The 20,496-nt window shown below is 25.1% G+C and overlaps 2 protein-coding genes across 7 annotated transcripts; one reads left to right on the top strand and one right to left on the bottom strand.

Moving 5' to 3' along the window:
* Window positions 1–4,414: 4,414 nt before the first annotated feature.
* LOC112690611 (anaphase-promoting complex subunit CDC26-like) lies at window positions 4,415–5,263 on the bottom strand. The gene is made up of 2 exons (XM_025564659.1): window positions 5,130–5,263; window positions 4,415–4,703 (listed from the first exon to the last, which is right to left on the bottom strand). The coding sequence occupies exon 2, from the start codon at window positions 4,695–4,697 to the stop codon at window positions 4,482–4,484; it is 216 nt and encodes a 71-aa protein (XP_025420444.1). The 5' UTR covers window positions 4,698–4,703; window positions 5,130–5,263; the 3' UTR covers window positions 4,415–4,481.
* Window positions 5,264–5,410: 147 nt separating this feature from the next.
* Window positions 5,411–20,243, top strand: LOC112690610 (ATP-dependent 6-phosphofructokinase). Of its 6 annotated transcripts, none has more exons than XM_025564655.1 (17): window positions 5,411–5,868; window positions 5,921–6,017; window positions 7,501–7,652; window positions 8,365–8,765; window positions 12,968–13,076; window positions 16,215–16,403; window positions 16,519–16,709; window positions 17,119–17,206; window positions 17,313–17,324; window positions 17,415–17,435; window positions 17,754–17,900; window positions 17,989–18,147; window positions 18,211–18,363; window positions 18,441–18,667; window positions 18,740–18,837; window positions 19,430–19,652; window positions 19,890–20,243. In XM_025564655.1, the coding sequence occupies exons 2-17, from the start codon at window positions 5,930–5,932 to the stop codon at window positions 20,029–20,031; spliced, it is 2,400 nt and encodes a 799-aa protein (XP_025420440.1). In that variant the 5' UTR covers window positions 5,411–5,868; window positions 5,921–5,929; the 3' UTR covers window positions 20,032–20,243. The 6 variants fall into 6 exon arrangements, with proteins under 6 accessions (XP_025420440.1, XP_025420438.1, XP_025420441.1 ...); XM_025564653.1 differs by lacking the exon at window positions 12,968–13,076 and adding an exon at window positions 12,299–12,407 and having other exon boundaries at window positions 19,890–20,031; XM_025564656.1 differs by lacking the exons at window positions 12,968–13,076; window positions 17,415–17,435 and adding an exon at window positions 12,299–12,407.
* Window positions 20,244–20,496: the final 253 nt, after the last annotated feature.

The raw sequence follows: 20,496 nt of genomic DNA, 5'->3' as shown, positions 1-20,496 counted from the left end.
GATAGTGGGGGGGGGGGGTTTAAGGCTGAATTCTCATATCCTCTCTTACCTTACTTATCCAAAAAAGTTGTTAGATTTAAAAATCCTGGCTACGCCACTGATAGGTACTATACTACTAATAGGTAATTGTAAAAGGTATATGCTTAAAAATCAATAATTTATAACTTGCTTTTAGGAAATCAAGTCGTCTTAATTTGTTATGTGCTACATTGAATAATTCATATATACTTGATGACATATCCAACTGTATATGTTCTAATTGGTTATAAGACAAATTTATTTCTACCAATGAACATGGTAATGAATAGCTTATATGTTTTATAAAATTGTGAGACAAATTTAGATATGTCAAGTACCTAATAAATATAACTCAAAATCCATAAAAATGAAATATTATTACGGCATTAAAATTGACATAGGTACATTAATTTTATTTTAGGTTAAATAATTTTTAGTGGCCAGGTAAAAAGTTGTTCAATGAAGCAGAGATCGATTTAAATATTTTTTAAACAGATGTATGAGTGAATAGTTAGATTATTTTTGGTCTGTGATTTGTAAGCATTAACTTAGACATTTAAAAATCTTTATCATGAAAAATAAAAATATTTTCAGAAAAACGTAAGATATATAAGTATAATTTGTATAAATTCTATTTACTCATGAATAAATTTAGTTTTGTCATTTGCATTTTGTATGTGAGACGTTTTGTTGAATATAGTAACTTAATAATTTATATCTACTAAGTGAATAAAGTGAGATATTATCCATGTGGATTGCTCTCTTATATTTGTTGGATGGTACTGGTGTTAGAGTAGTGACGTATTTAGAGGGGGCTAGAGGGAGCGATTACTCCGGGCGGCATCAGATTTTTACATAGCCCATTCTATGTTGATGAACAATAATATAAATTGTTTAATTTTTTTTTTTATTTAAGATAATATTCTTAGATTGGAAATATTTATGGGAGGGGGGACAAAAATTGTCGACGAAAAACCTCTCTTTTAAAACATAAATAAGGGGGCGGAAAAACGTTAGCACCCGGACGCCAAATTTTTAAATACGTCTTTGTATTATAGTAGGTATTACAATTCATATTCTGATCTGCTTCATAGACAAAAAAATTACTTAACCAATGAATGTTTCTTACTTTAACTCCTGTAGTCCATTTATATGTTTTATTAAATTGTGCGATAAATCTAAATGTGCTAAAGTCCAATAACTAGTTAAATCATCCATTTTTTCAATATTGTTGTTTGAGTAATCAATATAATACAACATTTTTGGTGGATTGAAATTAAATGTTTGTTTTAAACAATTATGAGATACATCCAAATATTCCAATTCATGAAGAAATGTCAAGACACTTAAATCTTTTATAGAATTATGATGTAGGACCAATTTCTTTAAAGATTTATAATCACCAATAATTTCAATGTTTTCTAAGTTCTGCGAAAAAAAAATATTGAAGTATTTATAAAGCTAAACATCAAATGTTACATTTAAATATATATATATATTAAAATACAAATAAAAATTCATCTTACTAAATTGTTTAATGTTAGTTCAGTAAAACAGAAATAATTTTCAATTTCTTTATGTATTATCATATTAGTTAGTCCTTTGAGCAAAACATCGCGATTCAGCACGCCATCTTGAATAGGCTTTGCAAACATATTAATAATTGGTGACACAAATAAATTATGTAATCTGTCTAAATTAAATTTGTCTAACGAAATATTTTGCAGAGGCATGTTGGAAAAACTAAATATTTTTTTCTCTAAACTATTAGATACATAAACTTTGATAACTAAAAGATATAATAAAAATAAAACAATAAATAGTAGAATATTGCAGCCAGTAATTTATTGATTTAAACTTATGAATATATCTACGATTATACCAAAAACAAATAAAAACAATGAAAAAAGTAATGTCCGTCAAATTGACACCGGTCAAATTATTCAGCTGAATTTGCTAGATTTTGCTAGGGCCCCTACCGTCCAAAGGGAAGGTTCAAATTTAGCATCAGCACCGGCACATTGTCCGATTTCAAAAAAAAAAAATGTCAAATTATTCAGCTGAATTTGCTAGATTTTGCTTGGAGGCTTAAATCGGGGTATATATTTTTAAATATTTATATTTGGCTTGGAGCTTTTAAAAATATCTTTTTGACTGTAGATATTAATTTATCTACTTTTATCAATTTTGATCGTATGGTTTTTGCTATTCCGTACTAAACACGTTAAATGGATCATTTTGGAGAAAAAGCATTTAATTTGTTGAAATATGTAGGAAAAAATGGAATTATTAAGAAATATGTAAAAACATGTGCTTATGGCAAAATATGTAAAATAAAATATAGTTAATTTCAATGGAAAGCCTTTGAAACGAATTCATCATTTATTTAAATTAATTTATCAAATCACAGTAAAAATATGTATTTACATATAAATCCGAGCCCTAGTGATTAACGTATGCAGTTCTTAGGTAGTTTATTGACTACTCATAGTAGTCACATATTAACATTGCATTTGTAACTTCACTCAACCTAGCGTTAATCATCCGTATTCCTCTCTAAGTAGTCATATTATAAGATATTTATAAGATATAAAAGAATTGCAAGTGGCATTATAATTTACATATATTATTTTTATTATGGTAATGTTTTTTACTATATTATTCTATTTTATTTGTATTAAGAAATACAATTCAGTTAAATTTTAAGTATATTTTATTTCATAATATTCAATACATAAGCGTAACAATACAATTTATAAATTTATTATTATTTATCATTCATCAAATAATAAATAATAATGTGTTTAAGCCATAAAAATTACAGTCATACGCTAGTGGCTGACGTCGACACGTAGTCGATCGACGTTGTGCGCGGTCTAGTTTAAGCGCGGCTACACGGACTACGCACGTCGATTACATCGAGGAACTGAACGTGTTAATAATTCATAAATTTCTCATAAACTTTTCCATTAACTATTAACTAAATATTTAAGTTGAATTTAAATAAATTAATAAGTAATAATTTAATTTAACACTAAATTGGTAGGTACAGTAAAAAATATGTGATAAGAATAAAAAAGCGAATGACTGTAGGGTTCCACTTAAATTTTTGGAATACCAAACAAATGTAATTAGAACAATCATATTATTTGACATAACTTTATTGATTCATTTTTTTTTTATGACACTGTTCCTGTAGAAAACGTAAAATATTGGTACATTGGTTTTTGAACGAGCTCTGACCGGCATTATTATTGTATCACAATAATAATTGGACCGAAAATATTTAGCTGTATTAAACGGTTTTTGACTGGCAATAATTTGTCACTCGTAAAAAAACTATAATTATATAAATTTAAATAATATTTTTAAATCAGACAGTGCACCATTGTTGGTATAAAATAATGGAACCTCTCCTTTAGACAATAGGGGAATAAATCCAAAAATGCCCTAACAAAATCTAGCAAATTCAGCTGATTAATTTGACATTTTTTTTTTAAATCGGACAATTTGCTGGTGCTGTTGCCAAATTTGGAACATCCCCCTTGGACGACAGGGCCCCAGCAAAATCCAAAAATGCCCTAACAAAATCTAGCAAATTCCTAGCAAATTTTTGATACCATTTACATAATTCTAGCATAATGTGCCGGTGCCAACTTGACGGATATAAAAAAGTAAAATAATTTTCCGAGTTTAACTAAATAATAATTTTTCAAAATGATACTCACAACTACGTTCCTAACATCTGTTTTTTTTTTTTTTAAAAAAATGTTGAGTATGTGGTTGAAATTAACTTTTTGGTCTTTGCTATATAAATAATAAGAAAATATATTAATTTTATTTATATCACTAGGAGAAATGTATCAGTCCAATTTGTTGTATACTAGATTTTGATAAAAGGATAAATCATAATGTATTGATACACAACTATAATTCAAGATCACTGTATTATAGATAAATAATTTTTTTTTTTCTTTTATTACTTTGGTACGTACTACGGTATTTTTTATGATATAATTCAAAACCATATTTGAATCAAAAACAAACTAAGAAAAAAAATAATACAATGATATAGTAGAATATATTTAATAAAATATTTTTAGCATACAATAAATATACAATAAATACATTAAATATTTCTTAATCTCAAAAATATGCTTATGGTAGAAAATACATTTTTTATGTTCTATATTGATACTGAATACATATTTCATGGTCTATATTTTTATAACTTATAAATTGTATCACTTAAAAAATTATATTGAAATACAATAAACTGGATTCATCTTATTATAACGTACAAAAATAAGAAAAATAAATTATTAAACAATTAAATTAGACATGTACAAATTAAAGTTTAAATTAAATAAAAAAAAATAGCTTTATTATTATTTAATACATTAATAAAATTACGATAAAAATAAATTTTAAATGTTAAATTATCAGACATTTTTTTTTTTTATTCATTGTGATGAATGTCTGGGACGAGGAACAAATCCTATTCTTTCTTGTACTGCTTCTTGTTTTGTTTTTGAGTTGGTGGGTACATTGGTACCTAATAAATTTCTTTGTTTTTCATCTTTAGCTTTTTTAAAAGCTTCAAATTCATTTTTAATTTCAGAGAATTCATTTAGGTCTTCTATTCTAAGCTCCAATCTTGTAGGGTTTAATCTTATCATTTTCACCTAAGTTTAAAATATTTTTAGTGTTTAGTTTGAATGGTTCAATAGTTAAACACTGATTAAATTAATTTATTGGAACTAAAGTTATGTTAATACATTTGTCAGTATAAAATTGTATAAAATAAAATAAAAAACATTTAGTTAATCAAATATTGCTTATTGTTATTGCATGATAAATTCCTAAAAAAATTAATGCCATTTGATTTAAAAAAAAATATAAGTACATTAAAATGTTTAAATAAAAATATAGGGGGAGTATAAAAAGATGTAATATTTATTAATTGAGATGTCTATCAGATTACTTTATTTTCCGCTAACATTGAATAATGTAAAATTACACCAATAACATTTATTATATTTATTGATAACAGAAATTTGTTGGGTGCAAGTAAAAAGTAGATAAATAATACACTTTTTTGACTCACTTACCAAGTGAAATATTCGTTAAGAATCGACTGATTACAATATTGTTTAAACTGTAAATTGGTCGCGAAAAAGAGCACTAAACGAACAGACTAAAGATCAACGGAGTGATACAGTACGAATAATTTTTATCAAAGAAAGTCGTGTGATAACACTGAGTTAAAAATATATCAGTGGTTGATAACAAGATATCAGATAACCGGTCAGCACGTAAGGTAAATACGAGATGGCGGCGTCTTCGTTTTTTTTTTTTTCTTTTGGGTTGGCTATTGCATTTATCGCATTTTGTTCGCGCATGGTTAGTTTAATCAATCAGTAGCAGAGTACTCGTTAGTATTTTACTGCTCACAATTATTACAGTTTTCTGAGAAAGAATTTTTTATTTATTTTTTCCTTTTTGGCCAGCCCATTGCATCTCTTCTTTACCTCGTTCGCGCGTGCGGTGAACAGCGGGAAAATAATAACCACTTATCTGTCTTAAATCTTTTGACCGTGATCTGGTGACCTTTAGAGGTCGTTCTGTAGCTTCAAACGGTTTTAAAATAGAGTGCAATAGGACGCGGTCGGTTGCTCAATTGACAGCTTACGAATAACAAATACTTGATTGTTAACTGACTGTAGTATTTGTCATCAATTATCGAAGCCCTATTAGACATGATCAATTAGAATATAAATTACTCGTCCACAGCCTTTGACGCGAGTTCGTTCAAACTCAAGTTCTATTTGTGTTTTATTTAGTTCATAGGTGAGGAGTATTACGTTTTGTGGAATTATTTTTGACACTTATTTTTTTCTAGTATTAAACAATGGAGGAAGATCAGAAAAGATTCATTGAAAGAGGTTCTCATAAGGGAAAAGGCCTTGCTGTATTCACTAGTGGCGGAGATTCTCAAGGTAATAATTGATTTCAATTATTTGAATTTCCATATGGACAGAAACCTGTTACATTTTTAAATTATGAAAAATTATTCATGATCTTTGATGTAGAAAAAGTCTCTAACATATTTATTAACCTTGATCGTACCTTGACAACATTTTTAAAATTTTTTAGATTTTTATTGTAACTAAACATATCTTAATATGTACATATATTTGTAATATGAATTCATATTGCTGTAAGAACTAATTATTTAATTGATTTTTAAAATTTTTAATTTAATTTTACTATATTCTTTCTTTAAAAAAAAAATATTTTTTCCTAATAACATTTTGAAATTTGTATTTACTAATATAATATAAGCATTAAAGACATTTTTATTTCTCAATATGTTATTTTTATTAAATTTACTTCGTTTTATGTCATTATTTGGTATTACTGTATTATAAATATTTTTAAAGTTTATATTTTTTATTTTTTACTTACTGGATGATACATAATTTATTCTTCAAAAAAAAAAATAATTTTCATTAGATATGAGTGAATATTTCATGTATATATGAAAGATATATACACAGAATACATTTAATATAATTTATAAATTGTGATACATATATGAGTAAGAAACTTAATAGTACATAATAGTTATATAATGATTAGTAGTAGTAAACACACACATACATACACACAAGATACTGCAATAATTTTAATTAATGATTAGATGTTTGATTGGTCAGTAAGTGATGTTAAAAAAAATTTTGTTCAGATAAAAATGAAATAAATATCTGCACAAGATAAAAAAATAAACGTGTCTGACAATCTCTTGTTACACATGCTACATTCTAGAATCTTACTGACTGTCAAACTTTTTTCCTTATACTTTAATTAATATTACTGTATATTTTATTACAAGCATGAAATTATCAAAATTCATTTTTGCATACAATTTATTAGTCTAGATTTACAATAATACTGATAACAACTTAAGTCTTATGTTTCACATTAATATTTAGTGTACAATTAGAATATGTCACATTAAACATATTGTATGGATCATTTATTTGTCATTTACCAACCAATTACTTATATAGCCAATTACTTATATACTTATATATACTATTTTAATAAGTATTAATTAATTTTTTAACTATTATTAAATGAACTATAACATTTTTTGTTTACTAGTTTTTATTTTAATTTATAAATTTTGTGTTATTTTCATTAGTAGATAGAAAAATAATTTTGTATACATATATTTATCATGGATCTATTTATATCCATGATTTATATAAATTATATAAAAATATATTTTCAGCTTTCAGAGGTTAAAGATTTTTACTAGGCTAAAAAATATTTTTGAGATACTTTGTTTATTATAATATTAATTGTATATTTTTCATAGTTCACCAAGCATAACTTGGTTACATAAAAGTTCTATTCAGGTCTAGTTATTCCAAATTTATTATTTTATTTAAATGAAATATTAATTATGTTTAACAGGTATGAATGCTGCTGTCCGTGCTGTTGTTCGTATGGCTATTTACCTTGGATGCAAGGTATTTTTCATTAAAGAGGGTTATCAAGGTATGGTAGATGGTGGGGATAACATTGAAGAAGCTAATTGGTCTTCTGTATCTTCTATAATACATAAGGTGTGTACAAATTTAAGTATTTTCTATAAATATATATTTATATTATTTTTAGGAGATATGCTTGTACTAGTGATACATAGAATGCCTATAATTTATTCTCATAAATATGTATTATTGTTGATCCGTGCTATGTATTTTTAATGAACTACTTGCTTTGAATTTATATGAGACATTTAATAGTATTTTTTCTTAAAAGTTTTCTAAAAATATATAATTTTGTAGTTTTATAAAAATAATAGTTATTAATAATAATTTTGCTTTAGTGCATTAAAATAAGTTAAGGATTTCTGTTTAGTATAATATATATATATATATATATATATATATATATTAGAAATTAAGCTATTACAACATTATTACTTAAATTATAACGTTAACCAAAATAATTAATATGAAAATATATACTCTACTTTAATAAAATTGAAAGTATTGTAAACCCATCAGTCTTTGACAAAAATAATTCATAAACTGTACTAATTATTTAATTCTAATTGTTTAGTTAAATGAAAAGTACTACCTGAATTACATTTTAACACCAATATGATAAAATACATTTCTGTCTGTAATATTTTATCAAGTATACTGGTTTTATTTAGTATAATATTTTTAATGGTTCTTCTGTTCTACTATTTATAATATTTTTCTGAAATTGTTGGTTTAATTGAAAAGTAGGTTTTTAATTTTATTGTTGATTATAATATTTTATATTTAGGGTGGTACTGTGATTGGTTCTGCACGGTGTATGGATTTCAAAGAGCGTACTGGTCGGTTAAGTGCAGCTTGCAATCTTGTAAAACGTGGTATTACAAATTTGGTAGTAATTGGTGGTGATGGCTCTCTTACTGGAGCTAACCTATTTCGACAAGAATGGTCTAGTCTTCTAGACGAACTATTGACAACATCAAGAATTAATAAAACAGAAAGGGAAAAATATGCACATTTAAATATTGTTGGAATGGTTGGTTCCATTGATAATGACTTTTGTGGCACTGACATGACAATTGGTACTGATTCTGCTTTACATCGCATCATGGATGCTATCGATGCTATTGTATCAACAGCCTATTCACATCAAAGAACATTTATTATGGAAGTAATGGGACGTCATTGCGGGTATGTTTGTTAATTTTAATTACCATCAAGATTTAAAAAATCTATACATAAAAATAAAATTGAATACCTCCTAAGAAGTCAGGTGATTCTATGACCTTAAAAGTAATATTAAAGACGTTTTAAGAAATTTAAATTTATATTGTTTTTTTTAGATAAAAATTTGTACTCTTGGAGTTTCTTGTTTGAGCTTAACTTTTTTAACTGCTTATTTAAATTTATAAGTATATCTTGTATTTAAAAAATTAGATTCTTGTTCAGAATTTTGTATGATATACTATTTTTATCTTTATACAAATATTTAATTTAAAAAAGACATTTATTGAAGAAAATCATTATTTATAAAAACCTATTAGATTCTTATATTATTTTTGTGATGTGCAACAAGATTAAGTAAATGGTTTCAGTCATGATTTTTATTTATTATGAATTTATGATTATTCATAAAGATTTGCACATAAAATGTTCAGGATGTCATTCATAGAAAATGATTTGCAAATAATACACTTGAGATAGATTATTGTATTGTTGAAAATTGCTAAATTTATTTTTGAGTTCTTGAAATGGTTTTATTTCATACAAAAATTGAGAATCATGAGATATTAATTTTTAATTAGAGAATTGTTCAGGTTGTTCATTAATTTGTTATTGTAAAAAGCTTAACTGATTTACTAAGAAAAAGATCCATTTCCTATTTAAATGCAAGTATATTCAATAAATTCATTTATAAACTTTATTTGTTTTTAATAAGATTTTTTCTATTCTGATAAAATCACTGAAAGTAGTTAAATTCATGAGTGTTTTAAAAAACCCAATAATTGTAATATATAAAATGTAATTATTTTTTAGTGATGTTATTATTTATAGGAATTTAAATTGAACTTGGTAATATCTGGCAGATTGATATATTTGTTCAGGCTATTATAACTAGCTATTATAACATATTTTAGTTTTAACTACCTTTAGTTATTCTAGTTGCTGGTTGATTATGTTTTAAATGCTTTTTAAAAATAATAAAATTCATTTTTGTAAATTCTTTATCTATTAATTTATAAGTTGGACTGTAGAAAAATACAAAGATTTAATTTTAATATGTATTATATTTTTCAATATTTTATGTATTTTTGATTTTTATGTAGCAAATATCTATATTTTAATATTTATTTAAGAATATACTTTTCATATTTTAATAAAACATTGAAATTCATTTTAGGAATAACTGTAGCTTATTATGAGGTTACTAAATCATTTTTAAAAATTACATAATTTTTTTAAATTCATCTAAATCTTTGAATAAATAAAATCAATAACATGTATAGTTTTCTTTGCCTTTTAAAATTCAACAGTTGATTTTATTTCAATAAAAGAGATGATAAATTAATGTATATTTGATAAAAAAAAAAATTAAATGTTAATGTATACATGCTTGGGGTTTAGACTTGATTAAAATGTTTAAACCTTTTAAAAGTTAATTTTTTTTTTTTTTTGATTTTCTGTTTTTGTGAAGGCTATTTAAAAGTATTCTATCCCTAGAAAATATTTAAATTTTAAATAACAGTGAACATTTTTATATTAATTTTACTTTTATAGATTTATAATTTATTAAGATTTATTCAGTTTTAATTTCATACTGTGTAATATGCTTAATGATTATAATTAAAACTTAAACAATAGTCATAGAATCATCTAAAATGGATTTATTCTATTTTTAAATTTATTTAAATAATCAGTCAAGTAGAGAAACAAATTATAGCTAAGTCAATTATTATTTATTATTATGATTTTAAATATATTTTACTATAATGAATTAAAAAACATCTATAATTTTAATGTATTAGAAGTTTATATTTAATTTTTTATAATTTATAAAATAATACAAACTTTATACTTATTTACTTAATATTAAAATTAATAAAAAACATAAATTACTTCTTTAATTTATAATTATTTAATTTTAATGAGTAATTTTATGTTTATAATTATCTATGAACATTATTAATAAAATGTATTGTATGCATTTAGTAAATTACTCACAAAATATATATATATATATATATATATATATATATATATATATATATTACATACAATTCCACAAATCGTAATGTAGCCCAGTACCGTGCTTAGTATAATTAGCGCCTGGTACCAAAAATCATTTTTAGCGCTCTCATCCCTCTACATAATATTTTTGAACCTAAAATTATAGCTAAGCGTAAACTATAAGGGGACTACTTAAGAATATGGGGTTTTACTTAACTTCTTATTTTGTATTTATTAAATTAATAAAAGAAATAATCAACGACTAAAGAACAATATAAGTGATATAGCTCAAACTAATTCTTTGACACCATGTTTTCTTACTCTGGTCTACTTACTTGAACAAGTTACCCTCGAATTTCACCTCTAAATTTAAATCTATAGTTCCTGTTATACCAGACAAATATGGTTCAACGATCTCACTCTTTCCAGATCCCTCGTAATCAAATTTAACCGATTATGCACTGACCATCATCTCTTACCATATTGCTAGTAAATTAAATCTTAACGATTCCTTTCCAGTGGTGCAATTATCGGGAGTATTGGGTGTACAATTTATAGAGACCCCCAATTTTGGGGAGCTTCGAAATCTCTTCTGATATTACCTTTGCTCCTTACAATATTTTTACTATAATCTGTAATATACACATATTATGTTGTCTGTTTTAATATAATAAAAATAAATAATAATATAAGTCTAGACATTTTCACATGGGCCCCTTATCGTCAAATTGCGCCACTGCTCCCTTCTTTGCACACTCCATTTAGAAGAAAAAAAATGTATACTCTATCTTATATTCTCTTTGACTTTTTTTACTTACCAAACCCAATATCCTAATTAGTCTCTCAATAACTCATTCAATACTTTCAGCATTCTAAATTTCAAAATCTGCTCTCATTCTAATTATTTCCTTCATCCACTAAGCTGATTTCTGTATACAATCTTTTATTATTTTAATAATTTTATAAATGGTATATTATTGTTAATTTGTTATCTCGTCAATTTTGGGGCAAAAATAAATACCAATACTAAAAATAAATTAGCAACACCACCGATCAAGACAATGTTATTGATGACGACTATGCGCAAGACCATGGCGTTAAACATATTTAATATTTTGAATTAAATAATATGGTTAAATTTCAGTAATTTTACTTAGATTATGAAAAAGCTTTTGGCCCCCCCCAGTGTTAATAGCGCCCGGTGCACATGCACCTCTCGCATCCCCTAGGCACGGCCTTGATGTAGCCTAATAACAGTTAATAACACAGTGGGTAATCACTTGATATAAATATTTATTTAAAATATTAGTATACAATGTAATTGACTTAGCTTTTGTTTTAAATTGTTTTATTTAGTCTTGAAAAGCTATGTAACTTCAAAATGCTTTTTAACTTCTATATATTAAAATTTGGTATTTTTCTTCTTTATATAACAAAATAAAAGTGATTGAAGTGTTCTTGTTTCAAGTTTAATAACGCTGCTGTTGCATATAAAGGTACCTTGCACTTGTCACAGCCCTCACTAGTGAAGCTGACTACGTGTTTATACCAGAGATGCCTCCACCAAATGATTGGCCGACCAAACTTTGCACCAAATTAGAGCAGGCAAGGACTATTTTATAGAAAAAAAAAAATGATTACATTGTTATCCAAGCCCTAACTTCTTCCAAAATATGTCTTTACCAATACACTTAAATATATTAACAAATGCTCGCACTTTTCTATACTAAAGCATGATTGATTCCGTTTTCTTATTTTGTTTTCTTTAACTCTAGCGCTTGATTATTAATTATTTAAACTTTGTTCTCGCCTCATTTGTAGATAAGGTCATAGGATATTCACCAAGTGAATTCATTATACTAGGAAATACGGGTCAGAAATATTGGTGGCTGTTTTAGGGTACAGTGCATAGAAGTGGCAATACTATAAAACATAATTTAATTTTTTTTGTATTTAATTATTGTATAATTATATACATATACATTAATTTAAAATACAAATAAAATTTGTATACAAAAATGTGTGTATATATATATATATATATATATTTATATATACATATATTGTATGTCTGTATATAATTTAGTTTTAGTTATTACTATTTATTATTAAATTAGTGGTTGTTTAAAAATGTATGGTGGTAGTATGCTATATTAAATGTGCAGGTATTTAGCTTTGGTTACGGCATTGGCATCAGAAGCCGATTTTGTGTTCATTCCAGAATGGCCACCACAACAAGACTGGGCGACGAAAATGTGTAAAAAATTGCTACAGGCAAGGCTGACATAAATATTATGCATGTGTATTAGTCCATCAGTGTGTCATTCAGGTACCATGTGTTCACTGATTTAGGAATCACTAAATTTTTCTTTGGAATTCTTTGAATCTAGATTTATTTTTTATACATATATTGATCCCTAAGGTATTTATGATACCAAATTACGGTAGATATTTTTAGTCATTTTAGTTTATCAGCTATAATTCTAAACATAAAGTTAGTGACATATTTGGGAGTGGGATAGGGGCTGGAAGGAGTGATTGTTCTGGACAATATTATATTACAAGGCCAATCTTATATTGGTGAGTTATTAGATTTTTTTTTCATTAATAGAAATATTTTAAGACCGAGGCATCTAGTACTGTTGTACTATACAAAGAAGTGTGCTTAGCAGGAAAATGAATCAGAAATTAGTTTTATTCTTTGTACTATGACTGTTATGTGTATAATGCTATGTCGTTTGATAGTAAACCTGTAAACATTTAAAATAAACACATTATCTAGTGTAACTTACATTTTTATGTTGGCGAGAAGGTAGAGGAATTTCTGAATGTAACTTTACTTAAAATTAACTGAATAATGAGAAGATCACCTTACTTTTTTTTTCTCAGTATTATTTTTGTATATAGTTATAATTAATATGATAATATTCATAGTTTATTTACTATTAAAACTTGGTATTAGCTTCAATAAAAAATGGTCACAATTCCAATAATTTACCAAGGGTACAGCAATGTAAAAATGTTAAGGAGTTTTGGATGTATTACAATTTTTAAAATCTATTTTACAGTTTTATTTTATAAATAATTACATATTTCCAGGGGCGTATTTAGGGGGGGGGGTGATATGGGTGTAGGAACACCCCACATCGACCGTATTTCATAGTATTTCACCAAATTGCAAACTTAATTACAGTATAATTTAACTAAACGTAGGTATATGTAAATATAATTATTTTTATTAATATAATAATTTATATAAATACATGGTATTTATAAATGTAAGTAGTAGGGGGGGCAGAATCACCACTTACTATAAGTCTATTCAATTTTAAAACACCCCCGTTAAATGAATCCTGGCTACGCCACTGCATATTTTATAAAAATCATAGTATAAACTTATATCATTGGATTTATACTTTTTAAGATAATATCATGTATAAATAATATTGAAAAATTGAGATGCTTTTTTTTTTTTTTTGATAATTATTTATTGAAAACAATTGTTTATAAATTAAAATGGCTTTAAAAATATACATCTACCTAAATATGTTGTCAAAAACAGGTATTACTAATAATATACTAGCTGTACTGCAGGTAGTGTGAAGCAAGATTAAACATTTTAAATGTTTATATTATGTTTTTAAATAATACTCTATTGTAAGAATGTGCTGCTTCAATTCAAAGTAATTTGACTAAGAAATTTAATTTTCCCTAAGTTAATGAACATATAGTATTTTGCATAAATTATACTATTACACTGCTGATATAATTTTCTTTCAAATTAATTGTTCAAGTTTGTGTTACAAAACGATCCTAGTAAATACTTTTTAAAAATAAATTCATTGAAACATAACCATGATACCATATATTTTTAAAACTTAAAAACTACAAGATTTTTATAGTTTTTTAGTTAATATATTTTACAACACAAAATAACTGTAGTTAATTAAATGAATAAATAAATAAATTCTTAGCCTGGAGTATTAATATTTATTTATTTCTATGTGTAACCATATAAACTATTTATTTATATATATTAATTTACAAGTATTAACCATTTACTATTTTTTATTTTATTTCTATTATTTTAGTAGTTAAGTTATTTATTAGATTAAATATAGAAGAAAACCTAAACACAAAACTTTTTTTTTTTGTTTCATCTTGTATTTTTGAAATTTCAAATAAACTAATTATGGTATTTAATAATAATTTTGACCAAGTATTATAAACATGAAGATACACTGTATGGATATTAACACAAGTTATATATTTTTTATAAGTATCTGACTGGGATTGATTGTAGCACATTTGATAATAGTGAGTGACTTAAGATTACAGATTAAGAAATATGTATCAAGAGTGATATTATTTTTCATGCATGAATTAATTTGAAGTAATTATGGCAAATATTTTAATAACTTGAATATTCAAGTATTTTTATATTAAATAAATGTCTAACTTACTTATATAATTACCATGTAACAATATAACATTAATATAAATATATAATTAATATTTAACTAATATTTATAATTTCTATCTAACAATGTAATTCTTAATGATATTGACTATTTTTATTATTAAATACTATATCAGATTTGCCATCACTGGTTTAGAATAAATACATTTATGTTTTGCTTTAATAATTTTATACAATAGTACTTATTCTAAAATATTAACTTAGTTATTACTATTAGGGTAATTTGTAGTATATAAATAAATCAAGACGTTTTAATATTATAAATGCTTATAGTATCCCTAGTTTTTTTTACTATTACTCATTGTATTTGTTATCAATTAAATTTATATGTATTATCTTCGTTTTTTTTTTAGTGCTAATCATTTATATATTTATTTAAAATAAATTTATAATTTATTTATAAAAAGCATATCTTAAAATTGTACTAAATATAATAAATGTCATAAATACTTATCAATATGAATAATAATTAATTTTTAATTTATTATAATAAACTTCAAATGTATTGATAAATACATAATAGGTTAATAATTTTTTAAAGTAAAGTAGTTACTAATAATATCCATTTGTAAAATTTCTATCAAGTAAATGTAAATCTAATTGTTACTAGATGATTGTATTATATTACAATTAAATTATAACCATTTTTTTTATTAGTTATAATAGTCCAAAAAGTGTTAAATTACTTTGCTAGTTTTCTATCATCAACATTATATTCATTTTAATATATATAATTTCTTTTGAGCTTTGTATTTACTTTGGCACTTTTAATCATTAGTTATTGGAAATTACATTGTTAAATATTATATTTTATTAAATTAACTTAATTGGTGTAAAATTTTAATAATTAAGGAACTTGGTGGATGAGCTTTTGGAGTATGCTAACTTTGATTATTTATTAAATTTCTTTATATTTATTTTTCGATTTTTAGGAAAGAACTGCTGGCCAGCGATTGAACATTATAATTGTATCTGAAGGTGCTATTGACCGAAATGGCCAGCCTATTACGGCCGAGATGGTAAAACAAGTGGTAGTTGACAATTTAAAACAAGATACTCGGATCACAGTTTTGGGTCATGTCCAGAGGGGAGGTGCTCCATCAGCTTTTGATAGAGTTCTGGTACATAATTGAATTCTATATGTTGCTTAAAAATTTGCTTACTTTACCAAATGTTGTGAAGTCTGTATGTTTAATCTACAACTACCACTACTATAGTATGTTTATACATTTTCAGGGGTGCAGAATGGGTGCTGAAGCTGTAATGGCTTTAATGGAAGCCACTCCAGAAACAGAAGCTTGCGTTGTTTCTTTGGATGGTAATCAAGCTGTCCGTTTGCCATTGATGGAATGTGTTGAAAAAACCAAAGCCGTAGCCAAAGCAATGGCTGATAAACAGTGGGAATTAGCTGTACAACTTAGAGGAAGGTATAAAAAACTCAATTATTTTATCTTATTTTTTCTTTTTAAACTTCTATTTTTCAATAAATGCTCTAAACATTGCATTTATAAATTTGAGTATTCACAAGAAATCTTATTTTAGAAAATTAATTAACTGAAGACTATGAAAATTTAAATAATAATATGATTTCAAAGATATTTAAATTTCCAGATAATTATTAATTATTAATGATAGACAATCAAAATCCAAATAATATAAAGAAATTATAGATTAAAATATATGTGCCTTTGTCTCTCTAGTTAGACCATTTTATTAAATACTCAAGTTAATCGCTAATCATTATATTGAATTTCATTCAAAACTAGCACTAACTTTTAACATAAGGACTTTTCTTAAATTAATTTTCTATTGTCAACGTTTTATTGTTATTTACAGGAGTTTTGCAAGAAATTTGGAGACATATAAAATGTTGACTCGTTTGAAGCCTCCCCGTTCAGCATTTGATGAAATGGGCCGTGGATTGGTAAGTTGATTTTTTCTATATAATTATTTGTTTAAATTTAATTTCCTTAGAACTTGTTATTAATTTACAAAATATTTGTCATTTTTCTATGAATTCTTACCCTTAGAGTCTAAATCGAGTAAGTAAATTTAAATACTAGTTTGTTTGGAAATTATACACATGTAAAAAAAAAAAAAAATAAACACTATAATTATTATTTTTATAATAGCAAGACACATTGTGGGGTCAGGTAAGACAATAAGTGGTTGAATAATGATGTTTTGATATTAAAGCTTCATAATATATACACATAATGCTTATAATGTGTGATATGAAAAAAATTATAATATAAGCAATGTTAGTCTAAACAATATTATGCAATAAATATTTTAAATATATTTACTAGATATATTTGTATTGTCTATTTTATTTTGTGGATTTTTGATTGGGCTTAAGTTTGTAATGCAAGTTTTCTCACAGAGAATTGTGATTGTAGATTTTATTGTGTATATGCTATTTAATAATTACTTGTTATATTACATAATTTTAAGTTAAAAATGTATTGTAGGAAGGTTACACTCTTGCAGTTATGCATATCGGAGCTCCAGCATGTGGTATGAATTCTGCTGTACGTTCATTTGTAAGAAATTGTATTTATAGAGGTGATACAGTTTACGGCATTCATGATGGAGTAGAAGGTTTAGTTGCTGGAAACGTTAGTATTTTTTTAATTTTTATTATTATTTTAATTATTTTTGACTAAGAAATCTATAATATGAAAATGTATTGATTATTTTGTTTAGATTCAAGTAATGCAATGGTCTGATGTTACTGGTTGGGTTGGCCAAGGTGGTGCTATGTTGGGTACTAAGCGTACTCTTCCCGAAAAACGAATGCCTGAAATTGCTGCTAGACTTAAAGAGTTCAATATACAAGCACTTTTGATTATTGGAGGCTTTGAGGTTAGTGATTTTCTGGAATAAATAAATGTATGAATAATAACTGAATTGAACTTACTATTTTAGGCTTATCAAGCTGGAGTCCAGTTAGTTCAGAACCGTAAACAGTTCCCGGAATTTTGTATACCAATGGTTATAATCCCATCAACAATTAGTAATAACGTTCCTGGTACGGAATTTTCATTAGGTTGTGATACTGCTCTTAATGAAATCACTGAGGTTTTTAATTTAATTAATTTTTAAAAATCAAATAATTTTACTGATAGACCATTTTATGTCATTACATTTTATTTCAGATTTGTGATAGAATTCGACAATCTGCTCAAGGTACTAAACGACGTGTATTTGTTATTGAAACTATGGGTGGATATTGTGGATATTTGGCTACTGTTGCTGGTTTGGCTGGTGGTGCTGATGCAGCGTATATTTATGAAGAAAAATTTACCATTAAAGATTTGCAAAATGATGTGTATCATATGGCTTCAAAGATGGCAGAAGGTGTTCAACGTGGATTGATATTAAGGTTAATTGAATAATACAACTTTAATATTGCATTCAGTTTTAATAACATTTAAATTTATATTTCAAAATTTAGGAATGAAAAATGTAGTGAGAACTATAACACAGACTTTATATTTAGACTTTACACAGAAGAAGGAAAAGGACTGTTCAGTACTCGTATGAATGTTTTAGGTAAAAAATAATTATATATTTATAATGAAAAATGAAATTAAAACGGGAGATAAATTTATATTAAATATTACTATCAAACAATGAATATAGTAAAAAAAAAAAAATAGAAACTACAGGTAAATTAACAGGGAATTAGTCCGTTATAGTGATGTGTCCACAGAGATATTTGACTGTATATCCAACTACAAAATTATTTATAATTAATTAAATAATACATTTTTATATAATTTATAAAATACATATGTATTAATCAAGACTCAGACTCAGTTAATTAAGTATAAAAAGTATAAAAATTCCTTTTACTATTTTCTACTAAAAATCATAAAATAAATGCTTGAAAACAGAAAAAAGTTCAAAATAAAGTGTTGATATTTGAATATAGATTTTATGAAACAAATTTCAATCTAGAGGCAACCCAAAATATCATGTAAAATCATGAACATCTTAATTCCAGTAATAATAATATATTAATTGTAACAAATGAAAGACTTATTGATTTAATTTAAAATTATTTTTATTTAGTAAAGTTTCTATAGTTTATAGTATACTCATTAAATTGTGTATTGTTATTAATTATAACATTTATTTTTAGGTCATATGCAACAAGGTGGCTCACCTACACCATTTGATCGTAATATGGGTACCAAACAAGCAGCAAAATGTGTTGAATGGTTAGTAGAAAAATTGAGAGAATCTACAAGACCAGATGGAACAATTTATACAGATAATCCAGATACAGCTGCAATGATGGGTGTAATAAGAAGGCAGTATCGTTTTACACCCCTAACTGATTTGGTGCCAATTACTAATTTTGAGTGAGTGAATTTATATGGTCATTATAAATTATAAATGTTTTTTATGAGACATTTATAAATATTTTACTTTAAAAATTTACCAAAGAGCCTTGTTGATGTTGTCTACTGTAAACAGTAGATTATATTATTGGTGGAAAGTTTTTTTTAAGCTATTTCTACAAAATATCGATAAGAAATTATGTAGTTTTACTATTCTTTTATTAATTCTTTTATATATTTTATTTTTTTAATTTACAGGCAACGTATTGCTAAGACTCAGTGGTGGTTGAAATTAAGGCCACTTTTACGTATACTCGCTAAACATGATAGTGCTTATGAAGAGGAAGGCATGTACATAACTGTTGAAGAAGGACTTGAGGCGGACACACTGTTAGTTTAAACAAACACTGTATTGATTATATTTTTACTACTACTCTATTATTATTATCCATAGAGTGCAAATATAACATTAATGAATAAAAACAACTAATATAATAAAATTAAATAAAAAAAAAAATTCACCTATTATTTATACATTAGTTAACACTCTAGTCATCAAGTGTAAAGTAGATAATACTATTGAAACTATTATAATAAAGTTTGTTAACTATGTTTAGTTTGTTTTTTAGATGAATATTTGTGTTTATCAGTACAATGCTATTTATTTCAATATTTGTATGCAATTATTAATGTAAAAAAAATTTCAATTTAACTTATTAATATATTGTTGTTAAAGTAAATTGTTTTTAAAAATTTCTTATTATATAATAAGTAAATATCTAACAATTATTAGTAAAAGAACTATAATTTAGATTTTAATATTTTTTTTCTTTTTTAGTGAAAGTAAAATCATATCAATTTGATA

The sequence above is a fragment of the Sipha flava genome, unplaced genomic scaffold (assembly GCF_003268045.1).
Source record: "Sipha flava isolate LNK unplaced genomic scaffold, YSA_version1 51137_pilon_pilon, whole genome shotgun sequence".
In the NCBI taxonomy this organism is placed as follows: Eukaryota; Metazoa; Arthropoda; class Insecta; order Hemiptera; family Aphididae; genus Sipha; species Sipha flava.
The sequence above is the reverse complement of the archived record's forward strand: the minus strand, read 5'-3'. Positions and strand labels throughout refer to the sequence as shown.

What these genes read in the sequence shown, in the direction of transcription:
- LOC112690611 (XM_025564659.1), bottom strand. Translation starts at nt 4,697, where the DNA reads ATGATAAGATTAAACCCTACAAGATTGGAGCTTAGAATAGAAGACCTA.
- LOC112690610 (XM_025564655.1), top strand. Translation starts at nt 5,930, where the DNA reads ATGGAGGAAGATCAGAAAAGATTCATTGAAAGAGGTTCTCATAAGGGA. An exon ending in TGTGTAAAAAATTGCTACAG is followed by an intron (nt 13,077 to 16,214) that starts GCAAGGCTGACA and finishes TTCGATTTTTAG; the next exon opens with GAAAGAACTGCTGGCCAGCG. An exon ending in AAGGTTTAGTTGCTGGAAAC is followed by an intron (nt 17,901 to 17,988) that starts GTTAGTATTTTT and finishes TATTTTGTTTAG; the next exon opens with ATTCAAGTAATGCAATGGTC.